This window comes from Marmota monax, unplaced genomic scaffold (assembly GCF_021218885.2).
Source record: "Marmota monax isolate L192 unplaced genomic scaffold, Marmota_monax_Labrador192_F-V1.1 WCK01_AAM20220418_F8-fsc00004, whole genome shotgun sequence".
In the NCBI taxonomy this organism is placed as follows: Eukaryota; Metazoa; Chordata; class Mammalia; order Rodentia; family Sciuridae; genus Marmota; species Marmota monax.
The window spans coordinates 9760727-9787006 of NW_026692881.1; the positions used below are offsets into that span (position 1 = coordinate 9760727).

Consider the following 26280-nt stretch of genomic DNA (forward strand, 5'->3'; position numbering starts at 1 on the left):
TTATATTTTTTGAGGCTATTGTAAGTGGAGTAGTTTAAAAACAGTATGGTATTGGCACCAAAACAGACTGGTAGACCGATGATACAGAATAGAAGACACAGAGACTAACGCACAAAATTATAATACCTTATATTAGACAAAGGTGCCAAAAACATGCAATGAAGAAAAGATAGCCTCTCTAACAAATGGTGCTGGGAAAAATGGAAATCCATATGCAACAAAATGAAATTAAACCCCTCTCACCATGCACAAAACTCAAATCAAAATGGATCAAGGATCTAGGGTTAAAACCAGGAATAAAACTATTAAACCTGCATCTAATAGAAGAAAAAGTAGGTCCTAATCTTCATCATCTGTGATTAGGCCCCAACTTCCTTAATAACACTCCTTTGGCACAAGAATGAAAATCAAGAATCAGTAATGGGATGGATTCAAACTAAAAAGTTTCTTCTCAGCAAAAGAAACAATCTGTGAGGTGAATAGAGAGCCTACATCTTGGAAGCAAATCTTTACCCTCACATATCAGATAGAGCACTAATCTCTAGGGTGTATAAAGAACTAAAAAAGCTAAGCACCAAAAAAAAAAACAAAAAACAAATAACCCAATTAATAAATGGGCCAAGGACCTGAACAGACACTTCTCAGAAGAGAATATACAATCAATCAACAAATATATGAAAAAACGTTCATCATCTCTAGCAATTAGAGAAATGCAAATCAAAACTAAGATATCATCTCACTCCAGTCAGAATGGCAGCTATTAAGAACACAAACAACAGTAAGTATTGGCGAGGATGTGGGGAAAAAGGTACACTTATACACTGTAAATTGGTTCAACCAATATGGAAAGCAGTGTGGAGATTTCTTGGAAAATTGGGAATGGAACCATCATTTGACCCAGCTATCCCTCTCCTTGGTCTATACCCAAAGGACTTAAAAACAGCATACTACAGTACACAGCCACATCAATGTTTATAGCAGTACAATTCAAAATAGCTAAATTGTGATACCACCTAAATGCCCTTCAATAGATGAATAGATAAAAAAAAGTGTGGCATAGATACACAATGGAATATTATTCAGCAATAGAAGAGAATAATAATCATGGCATTTGCAGGTAAATGGATGGAGTTAGAGAAGGTAATGCTAAGTGACATTAGCCAATCCCCAAAAGCCAAATGCCGAATATTTTCTCTGATATAAGGAGGCTGAGATTAACATTAAACAGGGATGAGAGGTGGGAGGGAAAGGGAGAGAGAAGGGAAATTGCATGGAAATGGAAGGAGACCCTCAGAGTTATACAAAAGTACATACAAGAGGAAGTGAGGGGAAAGGGAAAAATAATACAAGGGGGACAAATGAATGTCAGTAGAGGGGGCAGAGAGAGAAGAGGGGAGGGGAGGGGAGGGGAGGGGGGATAGTAGAGGATAGGAAAGGCAGCAGAACACAACAGACACTAGTATGGCAATATGTAAATCAATGGTTGTGTAACTGATGTGATTCTGCAATCTGTATATGGGGTAAAAATGGGAGTTCATAACCCACTTGAATCAAAGTGTGAAATATGATATATCAAGAACTATGTAATGTTTTGAACAACCAACAATAAAAAATAAAAAAAAAAAGGAGGCTGATTCATAGTGGGGTTGGGAGGCAAAGCATGAGAGGAATTGATGAACTCTAGATAGGGCAGAGGGGTGGGAGGGGAAGGAAGGGGGAATGGGATTAGAAATGACGGTGGAATGTGATGGACATTATTATTCAAAGTACATGTATGAAGACATGAATTGGTGTGAATATACTTTGTATACAACCAAAGATATGAAAAATTGTAATACATTCCCTTATCATATATAAATTAAAAAATTAATTAAAAAATAAAACCCAATAACAAATTATTTTTAAAGAGCTATTATATAGACTGGTCTTATGAGTCATATTATGTCTATTAAATTAATTTTGATATCCTCAAAAACAAACAAACAAAACTTGATGAATTGAATAGCAAAATTAAAAACTTCTGCTGTTCAAAGCCATTGTCAAAATACCCCAGTTAATGAATGGGCAAAAGAACTAAACAGACACTTCTCAAAAGAAGAAATACAAATGACCAATACATATATGAAAAAATACTCAACATTCCTGTCAATCAGGGAGATGCAAATCAAAAGTATATTGTGATTCCATCTTACCCCAGTTAGAATGGCAGTCATCAAGGATACAAATAATAAATGTAGGAGAGGATGAGGGGGAAAAGGTACACTTGTACATTGTTGGTGGGAATGCAAATTACTATAACCACTTTGGAAAGTAGTATTGATATTCCTCAAAAGACTAGGAATAGAACCACCATATCACCCAGCGATTTCACTATGGGTATTTATCCAAAAGAACTAAAATCAGCATACTATGGTGATACAGGCCTGTCAATGTTTATAGCAGTGTAATTTACAACAGCTAAGTTATGGAATCAGCCAAGGTCCCTATCAGCAGATGAATGGATTAAGAAAATGTGGTATGTACAGAGTGGAGTTTTATTCAGCCATAAAGAAAAATGAAAGAATGGCATTTGCTAGTAAATGGATAACACTAGTGAACATCATGCTAAATGAATTAAGCCACACTCAGAAAGTCAAAGGTCAAATGTTTTCTCTCATCCATGGAAGTTAGAGCAAAGTAAGGGAAAAAGGGGGGCATGGGGGTTTGGAAGTAGGAATCAGATCTCAAAAAAATAAAAGAGAGAAAACAGTGGTGTTACAGGAAAGAGATTGAGGGGAGGGAGGAGGAATGGGAAAAGGGAGGAAAAGAAGGAAATGCAGAATGAATTTGAGGAAATTACAGTATGTACCTATATAAATATACCACAGTGAATTCCATCTTTATGTACATCTATAAAGCACCAATTAAGAAATAAATAAATAGGGCTGGGGTTGTGGCTTAGAGGTAGACTGCTCACCTAGCATGTGTGAGGCACTGGGTTCGATCCTCAGCACCACATGAAAATAAAGATATTGTGTCTACCTACAGCTAAAAAATAAATACTTAAAAATAAATAAGTAACAGAAGGAAGATAAGTAGAATAGAGGAGGAAGGATAGGGAGATGGAGGGGGGTGAGTGGGAGAGAGAAAGTGCTAGGGACTGAAATGGAGACAGCTAAATTCCATGTATATGTGATTATGTCAAAATGAACCCCACTATTATGTGTAACTATAATGAACTTATAAAAACATTTTTTAAAAACGGCATTTTCAAGAAAATCAAAAGGCAAGACACACATTTGGAGAAATATTTGCAAAACTCATGTCTAACAAAGGGCTTATATCCAGAATATAAAAATAACATATAATTCAACAGTTAAAAGACAAACAAACTAGCTTTGAAAATGACAATAAAAATTTGAATAGACATTTTATCAAAGATATACAGATGGTAAATAAACACATGAAAAAATGTTCAGTATAATTTTTTGTCAGGAAAATGTAAGCTAAAACCATAGTGAATTGCTATGACATACTTACTAGGATAACTGACTTTAAAAAAATTGATAATACCAAGTGCTGATGAGGATGTAGAACAGTTAGAATTCTATTATACTGTGGTGGGTATAGAAATTACCCTGCCACTTTGGAAAACAGTCTGGCAATTTAAGATAATGAATTATCATAAAACCCTACATCCCCAATCCTAGATTTTTACTCAGAAGAAATGAAAATATGTTTTTATACAGTGGTTCATATGTGAATGTTTATAGTAGTTTTATTAATAAATGTCAAAACTTGAACCAACCTGAATTTCTGTGAACTAGTTGATAAATTGTGGTTAATCCACATGAGTAGATAAACAAATTGTTGCATATCATATAATGGAATACTTCTCAGCAATAAAAAGGAATTGATAAACATAGATAAATGGGTACACTTCAAAAGCATTATTCTGAGTAAGAAAATTAGATAATGAAGTTATGTTATTTGACATTTTTGAAAAGGCAAAACTGTGGGACAGAATGGGATTAGTGGTGGTCAAAGACTGGGAGTTGGGCAAAATAGTTCACTGCAAAAGGGTATAAAGAAACTTTATGAGCTAAAAATCTAGTTATACTTTTTGATTTTGGTAGTGATTACACAACTGTCTACATCTGTCAAAATTTAGTGAACTCTGTAGAAAAAGAGTTGGTTTTATGCTATGTAAATTATATGCCAATAAACTGTACATAAAAACAAAGATAAATCAATCTTAAAATCCTCAGAAGAGATTATTATCAAGTAAACAAGACAATGAAATATTATCAGTGCTGAACAAAAATAACTGTCAACCTAGGAAACAAGGTCAAAGATACATATTTTAAACAAAGAAAAGCAGAACTTAAGGAAAATTTAAAAGAAAAGGAAAAAGGAAAGTGAGACCATGTGGAAGATACGAGATGTGAGGAGGAATGAATAGTGAAGAAAGTATAAATATGTAGATAAACCTATGTTGACGGTACAAAATTTTCAATAAGATATTATGGACTTAAGATGGAATTAAAATACAAAATAATAACATAAACATTAGAATGAGATTGGAGTTAATGAAAGTGTCTGAATTGTCCAGAAGAGCAGCAAAAATGTTTGACTAATTTTAGAGTTTGATTACTTACAGATATATAATGTGGTGTTTAGGGTAATTTCTAAAGGAATAAAAACCAAGTATATACTTTCATATAATACAAGATAAAGCCTATAATGATAAAAAAATAAAATATATGTGTGTCTTAGAGTTGTTAAAAATTATAATTATATACCTGTGTGCACTTAATAACATTGATTGGAAATATTTAAAGCAAATTTGCCATAATTACAAGGAGAAGTGGAAAAATCCATAAGCATAGTAGATTTTCAGTTGTCTCAGTATCTTGAAAGCCAAGTGGACAGAGTGCCAGTAAGAATATACAGTACACTTAAGAGGCTTGATCTAATGGAACATAGAGAACCCTATTTCAACAGTTGCACATACGTATATATACTCTTTTAGAGTACACATGGGATAATAAAAAACATTTTTAATTACATTCTGTATAGAATAAAGCAAGTATCAAGGAATATCAAACATTTGGTGTCATTGTAAACTGTAGTTTCTGAGCACAGTATTTTTTAAGTTAGAAGGTATTAACAGTCTTCTCCCTGCAAAAATTGGAAAAAAAAGACCCAGAAATTTGAAAATTTGATCACATTTATGAAATATGCAAATATATAATTTGAACAATAGAAATATGAAATATTTTCTACCAGCAAGTTTTTATCGATGACGAGTCAGGTGATCAAATGTTTTCTTTTATGCCTTTTGTTAAAATGATAAACAATGGGCAAATGTAGACTATTTTTAAGAAGTTAAACTTGTTATATGAAAAGGCACTAAAAGTTTTTTTTGGGGGCGGGGGAAGTTCCTGGGGGTTGAACTCAGGGGCACTTGACCACTGAGCCACATCCCCAGCCCTATTTTGCGTTTTTGTTTAGAGACAGGGTCTCACTGAGTTGCTTAGCACCTCACTTTTGCTGAGGCTGGCTTTGAACTCAAAATCCTCCTGCCTCAACCTCCTGAGTACTGGGATTACAAGTGTATGCCACTGCATCAGGCACTAAAAGTTCTTTTTGGCAGAAGATGTAATGTTCTGATTATTGTTTGAAAAGCATTATCCTGCAGCTATATGAGAATATACCATAGGAGGCAAGGCTGGAAGCTAGGGAGACTAGGTAGGAAAATGATGCGTTAACCCAAGTAAGAGATGATGATAGTTTCAACTTGGGTGCTGAGAGGGGGTTCTGAAATCCTATTTACTTTTAACTTATTTAATGTCTTATCTTCTTTCATATGTAAGCACTTTTTGTTATTTACATGTGTATTTCTGGTACCTAAAAATACATGTAGCATACAGTAGGCTGTCAATAAATATTTGTTAGTGAAGTTGTAGTAATTTGGAACCTTTATATCACTGGTATTTATTGGTTTAAATGGTTTTTGTTTTTCATTTAAAGCATGAAACAGTTGATGGCTATAGAAGATATTTCACTCAAATTGTAGGGTATGTATCTAATATGGAAGTAACTATTATTAATTTTAATTATGTTAAACATAAGAAATAAACATTTTCTATTTGGGCTTTTAAAAAAAATTTTTAACACATGCTGTGTTGGTAATTACTATTCTAGGTTCTTTGTTGTGGAAGATCATATTTTACATGTGACTCAAGGATTAGTAACCAGGGCATACACTGATGAACTTTGGAACATGGCCCTCTCAAAGATAATTGCTGTCCTTAGAGCTCATTCAGTAAGTCAGACAATTTTTGTTACTAAAATTTTAATTCGGTTACTTCAAGAACTTTGGAGTTACACAATTCAAAGGAAAACTGTACTTCCATCTTTCTGCATTTTTTTGGTAATTTCTTCAATCTGAAAGCAGTAATGTTAGGCCTTTATGTTTCTGGTAATATCACTCTGGATTTTGCAACTGACGGGGGCTTCCCAAGACATTTTTATTCTAGCATTATAGAAAATGAAGAATTAAGCTGGTCTCATTAGTCTCAACTGACCTCTTTATTGGATCACTGAAAAGCACCATGAAGAAAGGATTTTTAATTATCATTCCAAATTCTTTGTTTCCAAAATAAGCTCCACCATTAAAACTCAATAGAACTTGTTTTTCAATGTTTATAATTTGCAGTAGTACACTACAATTATGAATTTATGAAAAATTTTCAGTTTTAAAAAGTTGAACTCATTTGAAATAATGAACGTTTGTGTAATGAGAAGATTTTATGGACTAAAATTGAGCAAATATTTTCCTAAGGCTTTTTGTGGAAATCATAAATATGTTAGTGTCATAAGCAAGATTGAAATTAAAAATTGGTCACTGTAGACTTTTCTTTAATAAGACAGTCTAAACTTACTAACCCTCAGTAAAATATCACCGTATTCAAATTTTATAATCTGATATTTATAATAATTTTATTATTGATTAAATAGAGATTTAAAATATCTTGAGGGAGGATTAATTATCATATATAATATTTAGATTGTAAACACACTACATTTTTATTTATCAGGAATCTAGATGCACTATCCTATGAACTGGAACTTTTTCTGACATATTAATAAAGAGTAATACTTTTTTTGGGGGGTGGGCGGGTGTTGGAGATCAAACCCAGGACCTCACACGTGCTAGGGAAGTGCTCTACCACTGAATAATACATTTTATCAGATCAGCTCTAAGTATATAAAATTATGGTATGTTTCCTATTAATTCCATGACATTAAATGTTAAATCATATTATTAAATGCAGTATATCATGTTCAAAATTTCATTAAATGCTGTTAAAAAATAATCCCAGATATTTTAATTGTTATTCTTATGTTAAAAAAAATACATTATATCTTTTTATAAGAGGGGGAATAAATGAATGAAAACTAAAAATGCATGGTCTATATTAAATCCATTGTGTCAGTTTAAAATAACTAGTTTCTTAAAATCTTAAAAATTTTATAAATATAAGTATTATTGTTTTGTCCAAGGTTTATCATGTGCAAATTTCAGAAAAAAATACAGTTACTTTAAATATCTCCCTAAAAATTTATACCAAGTAGAAGAAGCCAGCTGTGGATCTGACTAATAAAGATTTTAATTTTATTGTGAAGTCTGTTAAATTAAAAGAAACTTTTTTGAGGTTCTTATTTCTTAATTTTTAATTAAATGTCTCTGTCTTCCCCCCACCCTCCCACCCTGTGTTGTGTTTCCATCTCCACACTAACCCATCCTTGTTCCCTCAGTCTTATTGCACTGATCCTGATCTTGTTCTGGAGCTGAAGAATCTCATTGTAATTTTTGCAGATACTTTGCAGGTGAGTAATAACCTAATGTTCAATTAATGGCTGTTTTGAGCACTTAAAGACATACAAAATATAGAGCATGCTCATTTATTTTATTGTGGATTAATGGTAGTACATAGGTAGTAATAAATGTTTACTTATGTATTAGCATTCTCCTATTACCTCAAACTATTCATACCACTTCCTTCTAAAATAACAGAGAATTGATTGCATTTTTGTTTTTATGCTTAAACTTATGGGATTTTATGGTTAGAATTAAGTTTTTTTATTAAACACAGGCTAGCATTTTTGTAAGTATGAAACAGCTATATTTGCATATTGTTAGATATGCAACAAAAAGGAGTTTTTGTCAGAATGTGAATTAACTATATTATTAAGTACAGTGTTTAGGTCAATTGGCATCTTGCTATGGGTGGTAATTTGTCAGTGTAGTTTAACAACATTGATTTATCTTCTGGTACAAGCTCCTTATCTCTTTGTAGATCATTACAAACAGTTTTTGGATTGGCACTTTCAGAACAACTAAATCTAGAGTATTTGACATGGTTCTAAGGACCTTTGCAGGAAATCAAAGAAAATTGGAAAATTGTTGCATTGGAAAAGCAGCAGTGATGGTTATGTAAACCCTTGCCAAGGATACCTTTCTAATCTTACTACTTTAAAATAAGATTAAGGAGGACACCAGTTCTTTTCACTTATTCAGAAATGCTGCAGTTTTCATTTTGCTGAAAATTGACAGACTTATTATTTGGAGGATTTTTATCTGGCTTGTAAATTTAAACCTATTGAAGAATGGACCTGTCTTTTTCATTAAAACCAGTTAAGGAATGTCATATAATTTTTTTCTGGTACTAGGGATTCAATCTAGGGATGCTTTACCATGAGCTGCATCCCCACTCCTTCTAATGTTTTTTATCTTGAGACAAAGTCTCATAAAATTGCTGAAGCCTATCTGGAACTTGTAATCCTTCTGTCTCAGCTGCCCAAGTAGCAGGGATTACAAGCATGTGCCACTGCACCCAACTAATTTTTAGTTTTTTAAATTGGCCATCTTAAGGAAATTTTGCTTTTTAAAGTACCAGTGTTTTATCATTTAAAACAAGGTGACTAAACAATAAAGTAAAAAGTAACACCAGCACATTTCTAGTTCTGCTTACTGACTGTTAGGCAAATTGAAAGTAAACATAGATTGATTTATTCATTAACACTTTTTAAGCATCCTTTTAGCAGTTATTTGATATATAAAATGGTGGAGCCATAGAAATTAGTAAGAAAGTATGGGCATAGAAATCCTTGGTTTTAATAAATTCAATTTACTTGTAAACAAATAATGAATTTAATAAACAATATAATAAAACAATATGTTAAAGAGCACTAGCTCACAGAAGATAGAATGACTAATTTTGATTCCAGGAGTTGGGGAAGGCTATATACAGAGAGTTGAAATTTAAGCTAGATTTTGAAGGATGAGTTCAGCAAGCTGATAGGAAGGAAAGGACATTAAGAGAAAAGCATGTGCAAACTATAGATCTAGTTTGGGATGGTGAATTCTAGACTGATTTAGCAACTTGATTATGTTAGAAACTAGTATGTGGGTATGAGCAAGGAAGTACAAATAGTGGTGATGAAATTGATGAAGTAGTTTAAATTAGATTGTGGCAGGTCTTGTGGGAGGGAGTTAGTAAATCTTTTTTACTTTTTAGGGGGAATGGTATGATTGGGTTTGCACTTTTGAATGGTTGGTAATTTTGAGGGTTGAGAATCTATTCAGTTGAAATAGGTGGGTGTGATTTTAGTTTAGGAAACCCTTACAATGGCCTATGCAAGGGATGTGAAGGACCTGAAATAATTCAGTTTTCCTGGGAATATTTCTAGAAGAATGAAAGATTTGAAGGAGATTTGTGAAGGAGGAAAAAATGAAAAGTTTTCGGTGACTGATTAAATATATATAAGGGAGTTTAGGTGATTTTAAAGTTTTTCTCTTGAAAAACTGTATTGATGATAGAATTATTACCATAGATAGAAAGTAAGAAGACACATGGTTTAGTTAGAAAGGGAGAAAATAAGTTAATTTTAATGTGATTGTTGGCTAACTGAGTGGATTTTCTAACAAGATGTTGTAATTTATTGGAATTAATTGTCTGGAATTTAGAGAGGTCTAGCTAGACATATGGATTCAGAATAATCAGAAAAATAGTGATTAAAGTCATTAGAGTTAATATTGCTCTAGAGAATTAAAAGAAAAGGTAGAAGGACAGTGATAGAAATTAAACAAGGAACTGGAAGGATTGTTTACAGATGTAAAGAACAAGGAGAGTAAGGTGGTGTTACAGAATTCAAAGCAGAGGAGTTTCAAGGAAGAGGTCTCCCTTGAGATCATGGAATTTTATATTTAGGAGATAATCTTTCACATTGTTGAGCAGTTTAAATAAAGGAGTAGGAATGGGAATTAGATTGCATTAGGGGTGGCCATAAAAGAAGCGAAAGGGAAACACTTAGGAACCACAGAAATTTCAGAGAGGACTTTTTTGGTCTCTTTGTTGTTCTTAGTTTAAAGATGGGAGACAATTTAACATGTTTATTTAGCTAAGGGAAAGGAGCTAGGGAAAACTGAAGACATAATAGAATAAGTAGATAATCCATGGAATAGTTCTTACAGAAAGAGATAAAATCAAGAACAGAGATGAAGGAAAAACCTTGGAGAGGAAAAGGGACAACTCTGCAAAGTAAGTAAAGATGTCTGGCCCCAGAATGGGTAGGATTTCAGTGAGCTCGGAGTATAAAGGACTAAAGTTTAGGGAGTACATATGTAATTAATGGAAAGATACAAATTTTCCTTATAAGCAAAAAAGTAAATCTGAAATTGAAGGTACAAAAGGAAGTCACCATTTTCCAGACAAATTTGTTCATTTTCCTTTTGTTTATTCTTTAGGTACACAGCTATGTAGAATATTAATCTTGAACTCTTTCCCATCTTGACTCTTTAATACTTTTTGAGGCTAACACTGAAGTCCTGATTGAAAAGAGAGAAGTGGAAAAAAATTTCCAGTCCTTTAAAACTCTTTCTGGACCTCTATCTTAATGCAATTCAGTAGAAAGTTTAAAAATCATTGTATGCTTTCAGAGTGACATACAACGTGCTTTAGTGAACTCTTCCAAATGATTCTTTAGTGTTCCCACCATTTTTTATAAATATTTTTATACATTTGTTTATCTGCTTTTTTGTTTCTTTTTTGGTATTTTAGGGTTATGGTTTTCCAGTGAACCGACTTTTTGACCTTTTATTTGAAATAAGAGATCAATACAATGAAACACTGCTTAAGAAATGGGCTGGAGTTTTCAGGTTAGTCTAAGCCATGTGCCTTAATGTAGTGAATAAGTTTGTCAAATGCTCAATCAATTGATTTTGCATATAGCCCCCCAAAATGCTTATAATCAATTTCTAATATGGTAAAGTACACATAAAATTGACCATTTTAATCATTTTAAAATGTACAGGTCAGTGTTGTTAAGTATATTTACCTTGTTGCAACCATTGCCACCATCTATCTCTAGAAACTTTTTATTTTCTCAAACAGTAATTCTGTACCCACTAGACAATAACTCCCATTTCTTCTTTTCTCAGCTCCTGGCAGTACCACCATCCTCTAAAATTTCATTTATCTCTAAAATTTAACTGTTTTAGGTAACTCATGTAAGTGGAACCATACAATATTTGTCCTTTTGTGTCTGGATCATTTTACTTAGCATAATATCATGAAGGTTCATTCACAGTGAATATATTAATTAGAATTTCATTCCTTTTTAAGGCTGAATAATGTTCCATTGTTTCTTTTTACCACATGTTGTTTTTCCATTCACTTGTTGATGGACATTTAGGTTGTTTCTATTTTTTAGCTATTGTGAGTAATGCTATTGTGAACATTCCTATACATATATCTGTCTGAGTTCCTACTTTTAATCTTTTTGAGTTTATACCCAGGATACGGTAAATATATCATTTTTTGAGAAACTGCCATACTGTCTTCTATAGTGACTATACCATTTAGAATCAATTTTTAATTATACTTACTTTTAGTTCTAATATCTGTAATTTTTCAGCAAATAATTAGATACCTAAAAGTCTATGAATATTCAAAGGAATTTCATATATGAAACTGAAATTTATAGCCATTAAATTTGGTTTGGGGAAAATTTTTTTTTTTTTTAACAAATAACCTAAGTAGATTAAGAATTGTGGAGACTCTAAATAGGAAAATTGCCTTTACTATAACCACTTACCTGAAGACATGGATTAAAGTATTTTAATATCTGTGAGACTTTGCATTGCCATGAAAAGAGAACTCTGCCCTTGCTTTTACTTAAAGCTTTCCTCCCTCCCTCTTCCTACCTTCCTGTCTTCTCTCTTCCTTTTTACTTTGTTCCTCCTTTTCTCACTCTTTCCCTCCCTCTCTTTCTCTTTCAGAAAAAAAAGTTGATCTTGAGATCTTCTAGGTTGTCCAAAATATGATAAAAGTAATATGTCGATAATGTCTGATGATTTTAAATTAAAAATACCAGCTTAACACTTACCCCAACAGTTTGTAGGGAAATTAACCTTCCGAATTCTATAATAGAAATCTTATTAATTGGTGATACACATATTAAAATTATATTTACATTGTATCATATTTATAAGATGATACATTTATATTAAAATTAAAATAAACTAAATAGATTCTTATTTGAGCTTATTGTGTTAACATTTTTTAGGAGTAATACTGTCAAGATGATGTCTTGGTTGAAATAACTGACAATACTGAAAAGTCCATATTATTATCATCAATTTTTTATATTATTTAAGAGATAACAATAGTGCTTATTAATAGAGGCAGTTATCTATAACATATACTATGATATGATGTGATATAATATCTTTTTTTAATACCTTTATTTCATTTATTTATTTTTTGGTGCTAAGGATCGAACCCAGGGCCCTGCAAGTGCTAGGCGAGTGCTCTACCACTGAGCCACAACTCTAGCCCCATGATATAATATCTTTATACTTGTAAAATCTTAGAGTTGTTATTTATTTGGCCTCTTCAGAAGAAAGTTTGAGATTTTATAATTGTTGCTGGATTATATTGAGCCAGACATTCTCTTTTATCTATCTTAAGACTTCTAGCAGTGACATTACTCCCCCAAATTAAGGAAATCAGGAAGTACCTTTTCTTTGGAAAGCTAAGGAGTTCATTCAAATAGAGTTAAGATGAACTTTATTCTTCAAAGTAATAGTGGAGGAGAACAAATGATAGTTTACAGATTGTAATACATAATTCTCAACATCATTGTAGGTCACATTTTTTGCCTAAATTTTTTGGAAATAGTAAAGTTTTAGCTTGGCTTGATTTACCCTGATTTATATCTTCAAATATTTTACAAGTAGTGAATTGACAATCTAATAGTAAAATGGGGGAAAAAGTAAAAATTTTCATCAGTACTGAATAATTAAAACTCAACCATATCCATGGCAGAATTTATAATTTCACTACTAGTATACTTTATCTATATGTAGTTCTCTCTGACCACATTGTGAGTACCAATGTTTTATTAATTTTTTATACATTTTATATACCCATGCTTTTTATTTATTATTGTTATTATTTTTTTTTACAGAGAGAGAGAGAATTTTTTAATATCTATTTTCTAGTTTTCAGCGGACACAACATCTTTGTTTGTATTTGGTGCTGAGGATCGAACCCGGGCCGCACACATGTCAGGCGAGCGCGCTACCACTTGAGCCACATCCCCAGCCCTATTTATTATTATTATTATTATTATTATTACCAGTGATTGTATCGAGGGGCACTTAAACATTGAGCCCTTTCCCCAGCCCATTTTAATATTTTATTTTGAAACAGGGTCTTACTAAGTTGCTGAGGCTGACCTTGAACTTGCAATCTTCCTGCCTTAGCCTCTGAAGCTTCTGGAATTGCAGGTGTGTTCCACCACACCTGGCTATTTATTTATCATTCTTAGTTGACAAATAATAATTGTTTATATTTATGGAACATAATGTGATGTTTTAATAATATATTATTGATGATTAAATCAAACTAACATACCCATTGTATGTGTGTGTGTGTGTGTGTGTATTTTTGGTACCAGGAATTGAATCCAGGAGTGCTTAATCACTGAGCACATACCCAGCCCCTTTGTTTTATTTTTTCTTTTGAGATAGAGTCTTGTTTGCTAAGTTGCTTAGGGCCTTGATATGTTGCTGAGGCTGACTTTGCTCCTCCTGCCTCAGCCTCCTAAGCCACCATGCCCAGCTATACTCATCATCTTATATGCATACTTTTTTGTAGTGCAAGTATTTAAAATCTACTCTCTTAGCTGTTTGGAAACACACGCCACATACTTAATTATAGTCACCTTGCTGTGCAACAGATCTCAAAAACTTATTCTTCCTCTCTAACTGCAACTTCATACCCTTTGACCAACATCTCATCTCACCCCTTGTCTCTAGTAAAGAGGGGTAACCACCCTCCAGTAACTACCTATTCTATTCTCTACTTTTTATGAGTTTGGCTTTTTTAAGATTCTACAAGCAAGTGAGATCCTTAGTACTTGTCTTTCTTTGCCTGGTTTATCTCATTTATATCCTAAAAGTTTATTCATTTTATTGCAAGTGACAGAATTTCCTTTATTTTTAAGGTCAAATGGTTCCATTGTGTATATGTACCACATTTTCTTTCTTGCTGTTGAGTTCCTTTTATTTTTTTATATTAATCTCTTACCAGATTTATCAGATGTATATAAGCAACTATTTTCTCCTAATCTAAGTTGTTCCTTCACTCTTGTTTCCTGTGCTGTGCAGAAGCTTTTTAGTTTGATGTAGTCCCATTTGTCTACTTATGCTTTTGTTGTTTGTGCTTTTAAGATTATATCCAAAATATTATTGCCCAGACCAATGTTGTGGAGCTATTTATATATTCTTGATTACCTAGCCCTCATGCACTGTTTTGCACAGAATAGGCCCTCATTGTATGTTTGTAGAATTTGGTACTATAACTTTAGTCCTATAACTTGCTTTTTAATCTTTTTACTTTATTTTTAAACAATATTTAGAATGGAATAGAATAAATGGAAGCTTCTCACTATGTTTTAAGTGAACTATGCCTTACTTTGTGTGCCATCATGATTTACAAACCCGTGTCTATATTTCTATCCTGTTATTAAGACCTAAGAATAAATTTTTACCAACTGGACATCATCCACTACCCAAACCACACATTTCTCTATGTGCCTTATCTCAACAAAATGTCTCTGATGAGTTATGTATCATTTATTCATTTGCCCTCTCTAGAAACCAGATTTGTCATAAATATATTCTCTTTCACAATCCTATTTAATTTTAGGTCCTGTATATTCTACTTTTTTAAAAGCACTTGTTTATGCTACCTTTTTCTGCCTTCTCTACTATAGTTTTAAGTCAAACCCTCCTCACCTTTTATTTAGGTTATTCCTCAGTCTTTCTAACTGGTCTTTTTGTACTCATTATTGGCCTTTTTCCAATTTGTTCTCCCATATAGTAGCAATCTTCCTATGACATTCTCCTTCCTAAAACCTTTATTACCTCAAGGATAAAGTCTATGTACCTGAGTTTGTCAAGCTGCTCAACCTTGTCTTTCAACATATGCCTAATAAACTTTAGACTCCGGCAATATCTGAATACCTATTGTTTGACACCACCTGATATTTATACTTTTTCACTCTTTATGCCTTTGAACATATGTTCCTTCTGTCCCAAATGCTTTTCTCCCATAATCTCATCAGTAGTGTTTCTTTTCATCTTTCATCTACAGAGTCCATAGTTCTTCTGTAGAATTTTCCATGAGATATTCCTCCACCTGCTCTCATAGTTACTTCTTCCCTTGTCCTGTTTTTGATTCTTGTAACTATTATATGTAAAACATCTCATTATATACATAATTTGTATATCTGTCTCTTGTATTTGGTTCAAGGACAGGGATCTGGCTTTTTGTGGGGGAGTTGTGCTGGGGTTTGAACTCAGGGGCACTCAACCACTGAGCCACATCCTCAGCTGTATTTTGTATTTTATTTAGAGACAGAGTCTCACTGAGTTGCTTAATGCCTCACTTTTGCTGAGGCTAGCTTTGAACTTGCTATCTTCCTGCCTCAGCTTCCCGAACCATGGGGATTACAGATGTGCACCACCATGCCTGGCCAGGATCTTGCTTTTATCTTTATGAAGTAAGGAATTTTCATTACAGTTCAAAGCCTAGAATATACTAGGTATAGTAAATATTTAACCAAATTGTTGAATAAAAATAAGTTACTGGGGATGGGACTGTAGTTCAGTGGTAGAGCGCCTGCCTCGCACATGTGAGGCACTGGGTTCAGTCTTCAGCACCACATAAAAATAAATAAATAAAGATATTGTGTCCATCTACAAATATATATATATATATATATATATATATATATATATATATATATAATTAACAGCAGCAGCTACCTTAGGATAGGCTGTATTATGCTGCAGCTACAGAAAAGCAACAAAACCCCCCAAATCTCTACACAATTTCTTATTTATACTGAAGTCTACAGTGGGTTTAGTAATCAGAGATCCAAGCTATTTATATTTGTGATTCTGTCTCCTCAACGTATTGCTTCCCTTGTCACTATGGGGAGGAGGGTTACACAGTTGGCTCATAAATACTTTAGACTCAAAGTATCCCTTCCGTTCATAGCCAGTGACAACAACTAGTTATGTGGTCCTTCCTAACTGTAGGGGGGCTGTGTAGGGGAGCACATGAATAGGTGATCAGTAGTACATGTCTCTGTCTCACTAACTATAAAAGGTCCTTTATAATCACAACATTATGAGAGACTAAATAAATATAATATTTTGTTCATCAAGTGCTTGTGGTCTAGTTGGGAAGAGAGAAGGCACAAGACAATTTGAAAACTGTATCAAAAAATCTGATTGGTCTTGGGGTTCTGGCTAGTGGTAGAGCGCTTGTCTCACACATGTGAGGCACTGGTTTCAATTCTCACCACCCCATAAAAATTAATTAATTAAAGGTATTATGTTCCTCTACAACTGAAAATATTTTTAAAAATCTGATTTGAATATGCTTCATCTCGTGGATATGTTTTTAATGCCAATGATGAACTTCTTGTTCAGACTATATCTTAAGAATTGTTCTAGACTAGAAAACTAAAAGTACTGACAGGATATAACACATGAATTTTGAGAGACAAGACTTATATTGGATTTTAGAATTGTAGATGATTAGACAGTATTTTCCTATTTGGACTTGTAACTGACAAATAAAAAATGCTTTTGTTGTAGTTGGGCTCTTAAGATACTGTCTTATAATGCTTTAATGATATATTTTCTAATAATTTTTTAATTCTCCTTTCTTAACAGGGATATTTTTGAAGAAGATAATTATAGCCCCATCCCTATTGTCAGTGAAGAAGAATATAAAATAGTCACCAGCAAGTTTCCCTTTCAAGATTCAGACCTTGAGAAGGTATGAATTAGTTTTTAATTTAAGAATTAAAAAAAATAAATTCATGATCTGTATTATGACATAAAATTAACCTGATATTTTAAGTAAGAATGGCTTTTTGGAACAATTTTTTGGTTGTATTATTTGAGAAAATTTTTTATATTTTGTTAACTTTTAAAGATTATGCTATTATTCTACTATTTTGATGAAAAGAAGAAGGGCTTTCCTGGGGATGCTAGAAGGAAATGTTATCCCAAATGTTAGGTGGATTCTTATGGCAAGTACTTACGTTGAGTGAATTCCAAGTTATATATACTAAATGTTGAATGAATTATTTTAATAAGAATAAATTGAGAGAAAAGAGAATTTCTTTGAAATATTCAGCACTGTGGAAGATCTTATTGTGGCTTTTTAAAGGAAGTATAGTTCTATAAAAATTTTATCTTGGTTAAGTAAAAGATACATGGAGGCAATAGCTCCTTGCATATTTCCTCTGGAAGAAGGGATATATTTTTAGAGTCAAGATACCTAAATAAAAGACAGGGTAGAGAAAGGAAGTAGATCAATATGAGGGATATTCTGGGTTACACATGAGTGCATACACACACACACACACACACAATTACAATTATCCAGTGTTGCTGGAGAGACTCAAATCTTATGAGATTTGAATATGAATATGAATAGCATATTTCCTACAGCTGTCACCTATTTTATTTTCTTTATTTTTGTTTTTGCTTCTTCTTTTTTTTTTCAGTTCTTTATAAATTCAGTGCTTTCCTACTTTTTTTGTGTTTGGTACCAGGGTTTGAACCCAGGTGCACTTAACCACTGAGCCATATCCCCAGCCCTTTTTTTCTTTTGAGACAGGGCCTTGCTAAGTTGCTGATAATGGCTTTGAGCTTGTGATCTTCTTGACTCCTTCAGCCTCCTTATCTGCTGGGATTACAGGCATGCTCTGCTTATTTTCTATATCTTTATTGTCAGAATAAGCAAGACTGAATTCAGAGTGAATTGTGACTATAAATTTTTGTCATATTTTTATGTACAACTTAGTCATAAATGTGTAATAATCACTAAATATAGAAAAAAAACAATTAAATGCATAGCTTTTAGATTATAGCTAACATTGCTAAAAGATCAGAATAATTCTTCTAATTCTATATTTTTTAAAGTCCCAGAGTTGTCCCTGTGTCAAGAAACATTACTAGAATATTCTCCCTCTCATGGCTTGGTTTTGTTTTCTTTTGTTTGTAGTTACTGGTAAGGAGTTTTATTCAGACTATAGCATCTGTATCAAGAGCACTGAACCAGCCAGGTGTGGTGGTGCACACCTATAATCCAGTGACTCGAGAGGCTGAGACAGGAGGATAACAAGTTTGAGGCCAGTCTTAGCAACTTAGTGATGCCCTGTCTCAAAATAAAAATAAGCACAAGGGATATAACTTAGTGGTAAAGTACCCCTGGGTTAAATCCTCAATACCTACACCCACCTGCCATTGAAATAAAGCACTGAACCAGGCTGGATTCACACATTAGCTCTGCTTGTAGCTTACTATGGCCAAGTGACTTTTACCTTATTTGGGTATTAGAGCCTAATCTAATCTGTCAAATGAGGTAGAACTGAGTGATGTTTACTGTCCTTTCCAATTATGCTAAATAATTCTAAGTAGGTTTATAATTTAAAATAAAACTTTCTTGTTAGGAGCTTCCAATGTATTCATTTATTCCTTAGATTAAGCTCCTAATTTAGAAAAATCATTTCTGCATGTAGAAAGGCTGTAATTCTGTAGTGTAAAGTACAGTTGATGAAGTTTAGTAGATGAAGATCCAGAAATGTAATTGGAAGATGCCTGTAATCCTCGTGACTCAGGAAGATTGCAAGTTCGAGGCTAGCCTCAACAACTTAGTGAGACCCTGTCTCAAAATAAAACATAAAAAATGGCTGGGAATATAGCTCAGTGGTAAAGTGGCCCTGGGTTAGATCCTCTGTAGCCCCCCCAAAAAGAAAGAAAGAAATGTAATTGGAGAAATAGAAAGGGTCAGACCATAATAGCCCTTGTCAATAATGTTGGAGAGTTTAGCCTCAGAGGCAAGTCACCGAAAAGTTTTAAGCAGTAACAACACAATTAGATTTGTGCTTTAGCAATATCATTCTAGCTAACCTGTGATGATTGGAAAGAGTAAGACTGGTAGCAGGGAGTACAGCTAAGACATTTTTACAGTTATCCAATTGAGAGGGGTTGGTGACCTGAATAGGGCCTATGGTTGTGGAACCTGACTTAGGAGGTAGTTAGGAAGTTGAACAACAGAAGCTGCTGATGGTTATTTGCTTATGAGGGATAAGGAAAATAAAAGAAGTCAAGTATAATAACTAAATTTCTATCTTGAATAGTGGTGGCATTCACTATGATGGGAAACACAAAAGGAACAGGTTTTGAAAAAAAAAAAGAGATGATCATTTCACTTTTGGATCTATTGTGTCTGAAATAGTACAGCTAAATGGGAGTGTCCAGTAGGTAGTTAGATATACAGATTTGAACATTAAGAGAAAGATTCAATCTAGAATTGTAGATTTGGGAAATACTGACATTTACATGGTCATTGAAATCATGGGAGTATGAGATCATGCAAAGTATACAAGTATTATGGATACAAAGTAGTAAGCTATTAGATTTTTTTCTGTACAATGCTTATCATCAGAACACAAAGAGGTATTGATATGTGCTGTCTCTGCTTGTTGGAAGTATACTAAAATGATTTTAAATATAAGATTAAATTGCTGCAGTTTTTTCAGAATTATTTTGGATTTCTTTAAAATATAAAAAATAAAGTAGAAAAGCAGCAGTAGAATTTATGTAATTATTTACTATTAATTCAAATATGAGGTCAATTTAATTTTTATATTTTGTAATGATTAGAATGACTTTTTCAAAATTTTCTAAAACAATATTTACTTTCTCTTTCTACAGCAATCTTTCCCAAAAAAATTCCCCATGTCTCAGTCAGTGCCTCATATATACATTCAAGTTAAAGAATTTATTTATGCCAGCCTTAAATTTTCAGAATCGCTGCACCGGAGGTAAGCTTACTAATAAGAAATGTGTCTTTATCATACTGTTTTTATGAATCATTAACATTTAGTTTTCATACCATGACTCTTTAATGAATTATTCTCTCATCAAAAAAGTTTACATATTTTATTTAGTTATATTTAGGGTTTAGTTGATATAAATCTAATATTGTATTTTTAACTTTTAATTATGTAAATCTTCAAAGTACATAAAAGTAAAAATAATTTATAGGAAACTTCTGTGTTCTCAGCATCTAAATTTAACAGTAATAAAAATTTTGTCATATATTCTTTTTTTTGCAGTGATGGGGATTGAACCTAGGGCCTTGCTCATGCTGGATCAATACTCTGCCCCTGAGCAACATCCCCAGCCTTTGCCATATCTTCTTCTTTTTTTTTTTTTGCTGATATATTTGCAAGCAAATTCCTAATATAATGATCTTTTATCCCTGAATACTTCAATATGTGTTTCTATAAACAATGAGGACATTTCATTAGTTAACAAAATGTAACAAAATTAATATGATTCCATAGTATCAGTTTCCTAGTATATGTCAATGTTGTCTTGATTGTCTTGATTATCTTGATTGTCTTTTTCAATGGGTCCAAACAAGGTTCACACCTTGCATTCATGATTCAATTTGTTTCATGATGTTCCCTTTTTATCTGTGACATTGACTGCCTTGTTGGAGATCTGATATCATTAAGCTTGTTTTTTTTCTCAGATAGGTTTAAAGTGAGGATTCAGACAAAATCAATAGAATAAGTAAAGAATGTTGTAGCAAGTTGATACACTCAATAATGGAGAGCAGCACAACTATTGGTAGTAATAGCCAATTTAATTTTATAGGCAAGAAGTGTCATTTATCTGATATGATGAAAATAATATTCTATGTTTATGGAAATGGGAAATGTGATATTATTCCTTTTTGCTGATAAGGAAACCGAGGCTCAGAAAGGCTAAATCAATAATTCAGAATGATCATGCTCATTAGGTTGAGAGCTGGGATGAAGAGCAGGTCTTCTGATTCACGTCTGTAAAAATGTCTGGCACAATAAAAAAGGTTCAGTTAATGGAAGCAAAGCATTAATCTTTATGCTACATCCAGTTATCTAGAAAGATCCTGCATTCTAGTCAGGTGATACATTTCTGATTGTGAACACTCTGGAACACATGAAGTGGTAATTCTTGCTTTCATGTTTACTCTGAAATTCATTCTTCTGAATTTATATATGGAATAGCAGGAGATATTCTTTTTCAGGGAAACTCAAAATTTTAAATCACAAAAAGGCAGTTCATATGTTATAATTGTTTTTCAAGCAGAAATTTTTTGTATCTGTTTCTTATCATAAAGTACTACTATTTTGGATTTAAACAAGATAAAAATAAATGGAAAAAGAAATGTGTTCTGCCAGTGTGAATGAGTATCTGATTTAAAGTCTTACATTGTTCTTTCTTTGTGAGTAGTGATTCTTTGAAAGATTTTGTAATTCCTGTTTATGAGTCTTATAAGAATAGGAGAAGAAAGGAAGGCAAATGTCTAACAAATAGCATTTGTTGTGCTATGTGATTCCCATTAGCCAGCAGTTCTCAAGTAGTTGCCAGACCAGTAACATTAGTATCACAGAGGAAATAATTAGAAATACTACCTCAGACTTCCTAAATTAGAAACTGAGGGTGAGTTCCAAGGTTTTACCAACTTCTCTGAGTGACTCTGTTGTATAGCAAAATTTTTTAAAAAATCACTGCTTAAGCTTCATCATACTTTACCAACCACTTACACCAAAGTTTCTAAAGACACTAACTTTAGCTTTAGATACTAGAGGTTATATAGCATAACATATCACACACACCATCATATAGCCTTTGAAAAAGGTAGTGAATATAAGTTGAGTATTACCTGAAAAGGAATAACATAAGAGTAAGTCTGATTACAATGGTAAGTTTTTCTAGTGGATATATCAGAGCCATCAACAATTTATTCCTATCCTGTTTTTCATTTAACATTCTGTTCTAAACAGAAGCTATGCAGTGCTTAATAACATAAGCTTTAGTTTGAGTCTTGATGCTAACAAGTAAATTCATCTCCTTAAACTGCAGTTTCCTCATCTGTCAAATGAGGAAAATAATTTGTAGTAAGAATGAAAGGAGGTAGTGCATGTGCAATAAAGCACCGAGTACAATACCTAGCACATGGTAGGCTCACAGAGCTTAGGAGAGCATGGGATGCTAGATGTGAGACTGGAGCTTGGAGTGTTTATATTTTATTTTAAAAGTGTTGGGGAACTATTGAAGAATGTTTAAGGTGTGACATGATTGGAATTATTTTTTCAAAAGTTTACCTCTGGCTCAACACGGATGGTAGATTGGAGAAGGATAACAAAAAGTATCATGTTAAGGAAGTGAAGTCAGTGGCTCAAGAAAGAGATGAAAAATGACTGAAATAGGATCAATGGTTACAAAGAGAAAGGAACATATACAAGAAGTGTCAGGAGCCTGAAATAGGAGTACTTGTGAATAAAGGGATGGAGGATAATTTGACTTATATTTCAGTGGATTTGAATTTGTTTATATACTCTCTAATAACTAACTATAACTGAAATCTCTATTATCTTTAAGTTTTTAAAGATGGGGATAGGGGCTGGGGATGTGGCTCAAGCGGTAGCGCGCTCACCAGTCATGCGTGCGGCCCGGGTTCAATCCTCAGCACCACATACAAACAAAGATGTTGTGTACGCCAAAAACTGAAAAATAAATATTGAAATTCTCTCTCTCTCTCTCTCTCTCTCTCTCTCTCTCTCTCTCTCTCTCTCTCTAAAAAAAAAAAAAAAGATGGGGATATATTCATCTTTTTTTAGGTGAACAAATGCTAGTGAAAGGGAAAAACAAAAAGTATCTCTTTAGCACTCATCTTACAACTTGACTCAAATAGAGTAAAATTGAGAATTATTCTTGAAGTGGGGAGATCCTGGGATTAAACCTAGGACATTGTGCATGTTAAAGGATGTGCTGGCTCATCCCTGGTCTTGAGAATTATTCTTGAAACTGCAATCCTAATCTATAGCATTAGTTCCCTTTATCTTTTCCTTTAAATATAATTACTTTAAACTTGTTGTGTGGACAATTTGAATGTTCTAACATGTACTTGTTATTACCTACTCTAATGTGGATTCTTGAAACACAATACTCATACCTGATTAAGATATTATTAAATTTGTAGAGCTAAGCATGGTGGCTCATGCCATTAATCCCAGCAGCTTGGGAGGCTTGAGACAGGAGGACAGTGAGTTCAAAGCTAGTCTCAGCAATTTATCAAGGCTCTAAACAATTAGTGAGACTTTGGCCCTAAATAAAATATAAAAAAGGGCTGGGATGTAGCTCAGTGGCTAAGCGCCCCTGGTTTAATCGCCAGTACCAAAACCAAACCAAACCAAAACAAACAAAAAACCACTTGTAGAAAGCATAGAAATATAGCATTTTGGAATTATTATTTTTTTATTTACAGAGGAGTTATAGTGGCTTTCTAATAATTATGATTTTATTTTTAAACTGAATTTATAATACCAAAGATAAAAGTTATTAATCATATTATTATGTATAATCTTCCCTAAAACCTAATGTCCGAATATAAAACTAGAACATCAGTTCCAACTCCTTTTATATATGAAGTTTAAAAGGCAAAGATTGTGTGCTAATGCTACGACTGAAAAGGCTACAATATTCTCCTTCTCTCTTTGACAAAAATATCTAATTTTGTTAGATTGATTCTGATCATTTTTGGGGCTGTGGGGATACCAGATATTGAACTCAGGAGCATTTGGCCACTGAGCCACATCCCCAGCCCTATTTTGTATTTTATTTAGAGATAGGGTCTCATTGAGTTGTTTAGTGCCTCACTTTTGCTGAGGCTGGCTTTGAACTTGCAATCTTCCTGCCTCAGCCTCCTGAGCCACTGGTATTACATATGTGTGCCACTGTGCCTGGCGTTCTGCTCATTTTAATAAGCTGTGATCATTATCTATTCAAGAAAGTATTTATGCTGACATTTTTAAAAAATTATGCTTTGCCAAATACACTCACTATTCTAATTTTGTTACTAAGAGGAAAAAGAAATTCAGAATATGGGGCTGAGATGTAGCTTAGTGGTAGAGTGTTTGCTTAGCATGTGAAGACTCTGGGTTTAATCCCCGCTACTACAAAAAAGAAAAAAAATTGGGATATGAAGAAACAGACAATGATTAATTAAAAGATATGTAAATCTAAATTTACTCTAGATTATCGGTTCTTTGACATTTTTATTTTTAAACTCTACATACATAACCTAAAATTGAGCTTTAAGAGTTGTTATGTTTTTTGTCATTAAAGAGTTATGGAAGCCAGGCACAGTGGTATATACCTCTAATCCCGGTGATTTGGGAGGCTGAGGCAGGAAAATTGCATGTTTTGAGGCTAGCCTGGGCAATCTTATTGAGATCTTGTTTCAGAACAAGAAAATAAAATGGACTGGAAATGTAGCTCAGTGGTAAAGCATCCCTAGGTTCAATCCCTAATACAAAAAAAAAAAGTTATGGATAAAAAAAAATCATGTCTGTGTTTAAAGCTCATATTTTATTTTTGTTTAAACATATTTTGGAGTTAAGATTTTTTAAATAAGAAGTATTTTATAGCTTTTATAGTATGAATGTTTTTATTTATGAATAAAAGTAGTGTCAGAGAATTAAATGACTTCATAAAAGACTCCAAAGTTTCATGATAATTTGGTTGTAGAGGAATAATATAAGATTTGAATGTTGTCTTTAAGCATTTTTTTTAGTCCTCATAAGAAATTAAGCTGTAAGATATTTAGGAGAGTTATTGCATATTAAATTTAATTATTGTGAAGTGTTCTTTAAAATTTAGGAAGAGTATAAGTTATAGGTTCAAAGGGCAAGGACTTAAGGAAAAAATTGCTCAGTTGATATTAAAAACTACATGGGGGGAATACTAGTCATAAGGTAAATCTTGCTGGCCCAAATAGGACACAGGTGCTGATAGGTTTTCTTTCTCTGGTTTATGAAGAAACCAGACTCAGCATTCAAGGATGTATAGGGAAATTAAACAAAAGATATTATCTGTAAATGATAACTTTCACATGAAAAAGATGCTATGCAGTGTGTCTTTAAGCACAATTTCAGTGTATCTGAAAAACCAGAGGAGTTGTCAACCACCTTTCTTTTATTAGGGTGAATAATTGGCTTGTTCAAGGGATACTATTGATCAATTAAAACATTTTCTGTCTTGAATGTTTGATACCAAGTAACCCTGAAGCCCTGCTCATTTCTGGAGAAGTCTTGATTCTATATTTTAAAACAAATCAGAGAGAAATAGCCTCCTTGGGCCTACTAGAATTAGGGTTAGCAGAAATAGTACAGTCCCTGCACTGGAGCTGGGGTGGAAGCAGTGTTAGAGCAGGGGCTTAGCAAGCACAAAGCTCTTGGTTGGACCCCAGCACCAAAAACTAAATAAACTAAACAGAAAAGGACCTGCATTAAAATAGAGAACATTAGAACAGTAGCAGGAAGTGTTCATGTTTGGTCAAATGTTGCTTTATTTGCATCTTTAAAAATAAATGTAGGGGGCTGGGGATGTGGCTCAAGTGGTAGCGCACTCGCCTGGTGTGCGTGCGGCCCGGGCTCGATCCTCAGCACCACATACAAAGATGTTGTGTCCGCCGGAAAAAAAAATATATTAAAATTTTCTCTCTCTCTCTCTCTCTCTTAAAAAAAAAATAAATAAATATAGGGGCTGGGGGTTATAGCTCAGTGATATAGCCCTTGCCT

The 26280-nt window shown here is 33.2% G+C and overlaps 1 protein-coding gene across 5 annotated transcripts in view; it reads left to right on the forward strand.

Moving 5' to 3' along the window:
• Exoc6 (exocyst complex component 6) overlaps positions 1–26280 on the forward strand; it is a 196491-nt gene that overhangs the window by 83852 nt on the left and 86359 nt on the right. For all 5 annotated transcript variants that reach the window (XM_046450218.2, XM_046450219.2, XM_058581092.1 and 2 more), the window contains 6 exons: positions 6013–6059; positions 6187–6307; positions 7804–7875; positions 11109–11206; positions 17303–17408; positions 20360–20469. In XM_046450218.2, the coding sequence (XP_046306174.1) occupies positions 6013–6059; positions 6187–6307; positions 7804–7875; positions 11109–11206; positions 17303–17408; positions 20360–20469 (554 nt within the window). The remainder of the gene's footprint in view (positions 1–6012; positions 6060–6186; positions 6308–7803; positions 7876–11108; positions 11207–17302; positions 17409–20359; positions 20470–26280) is intronic.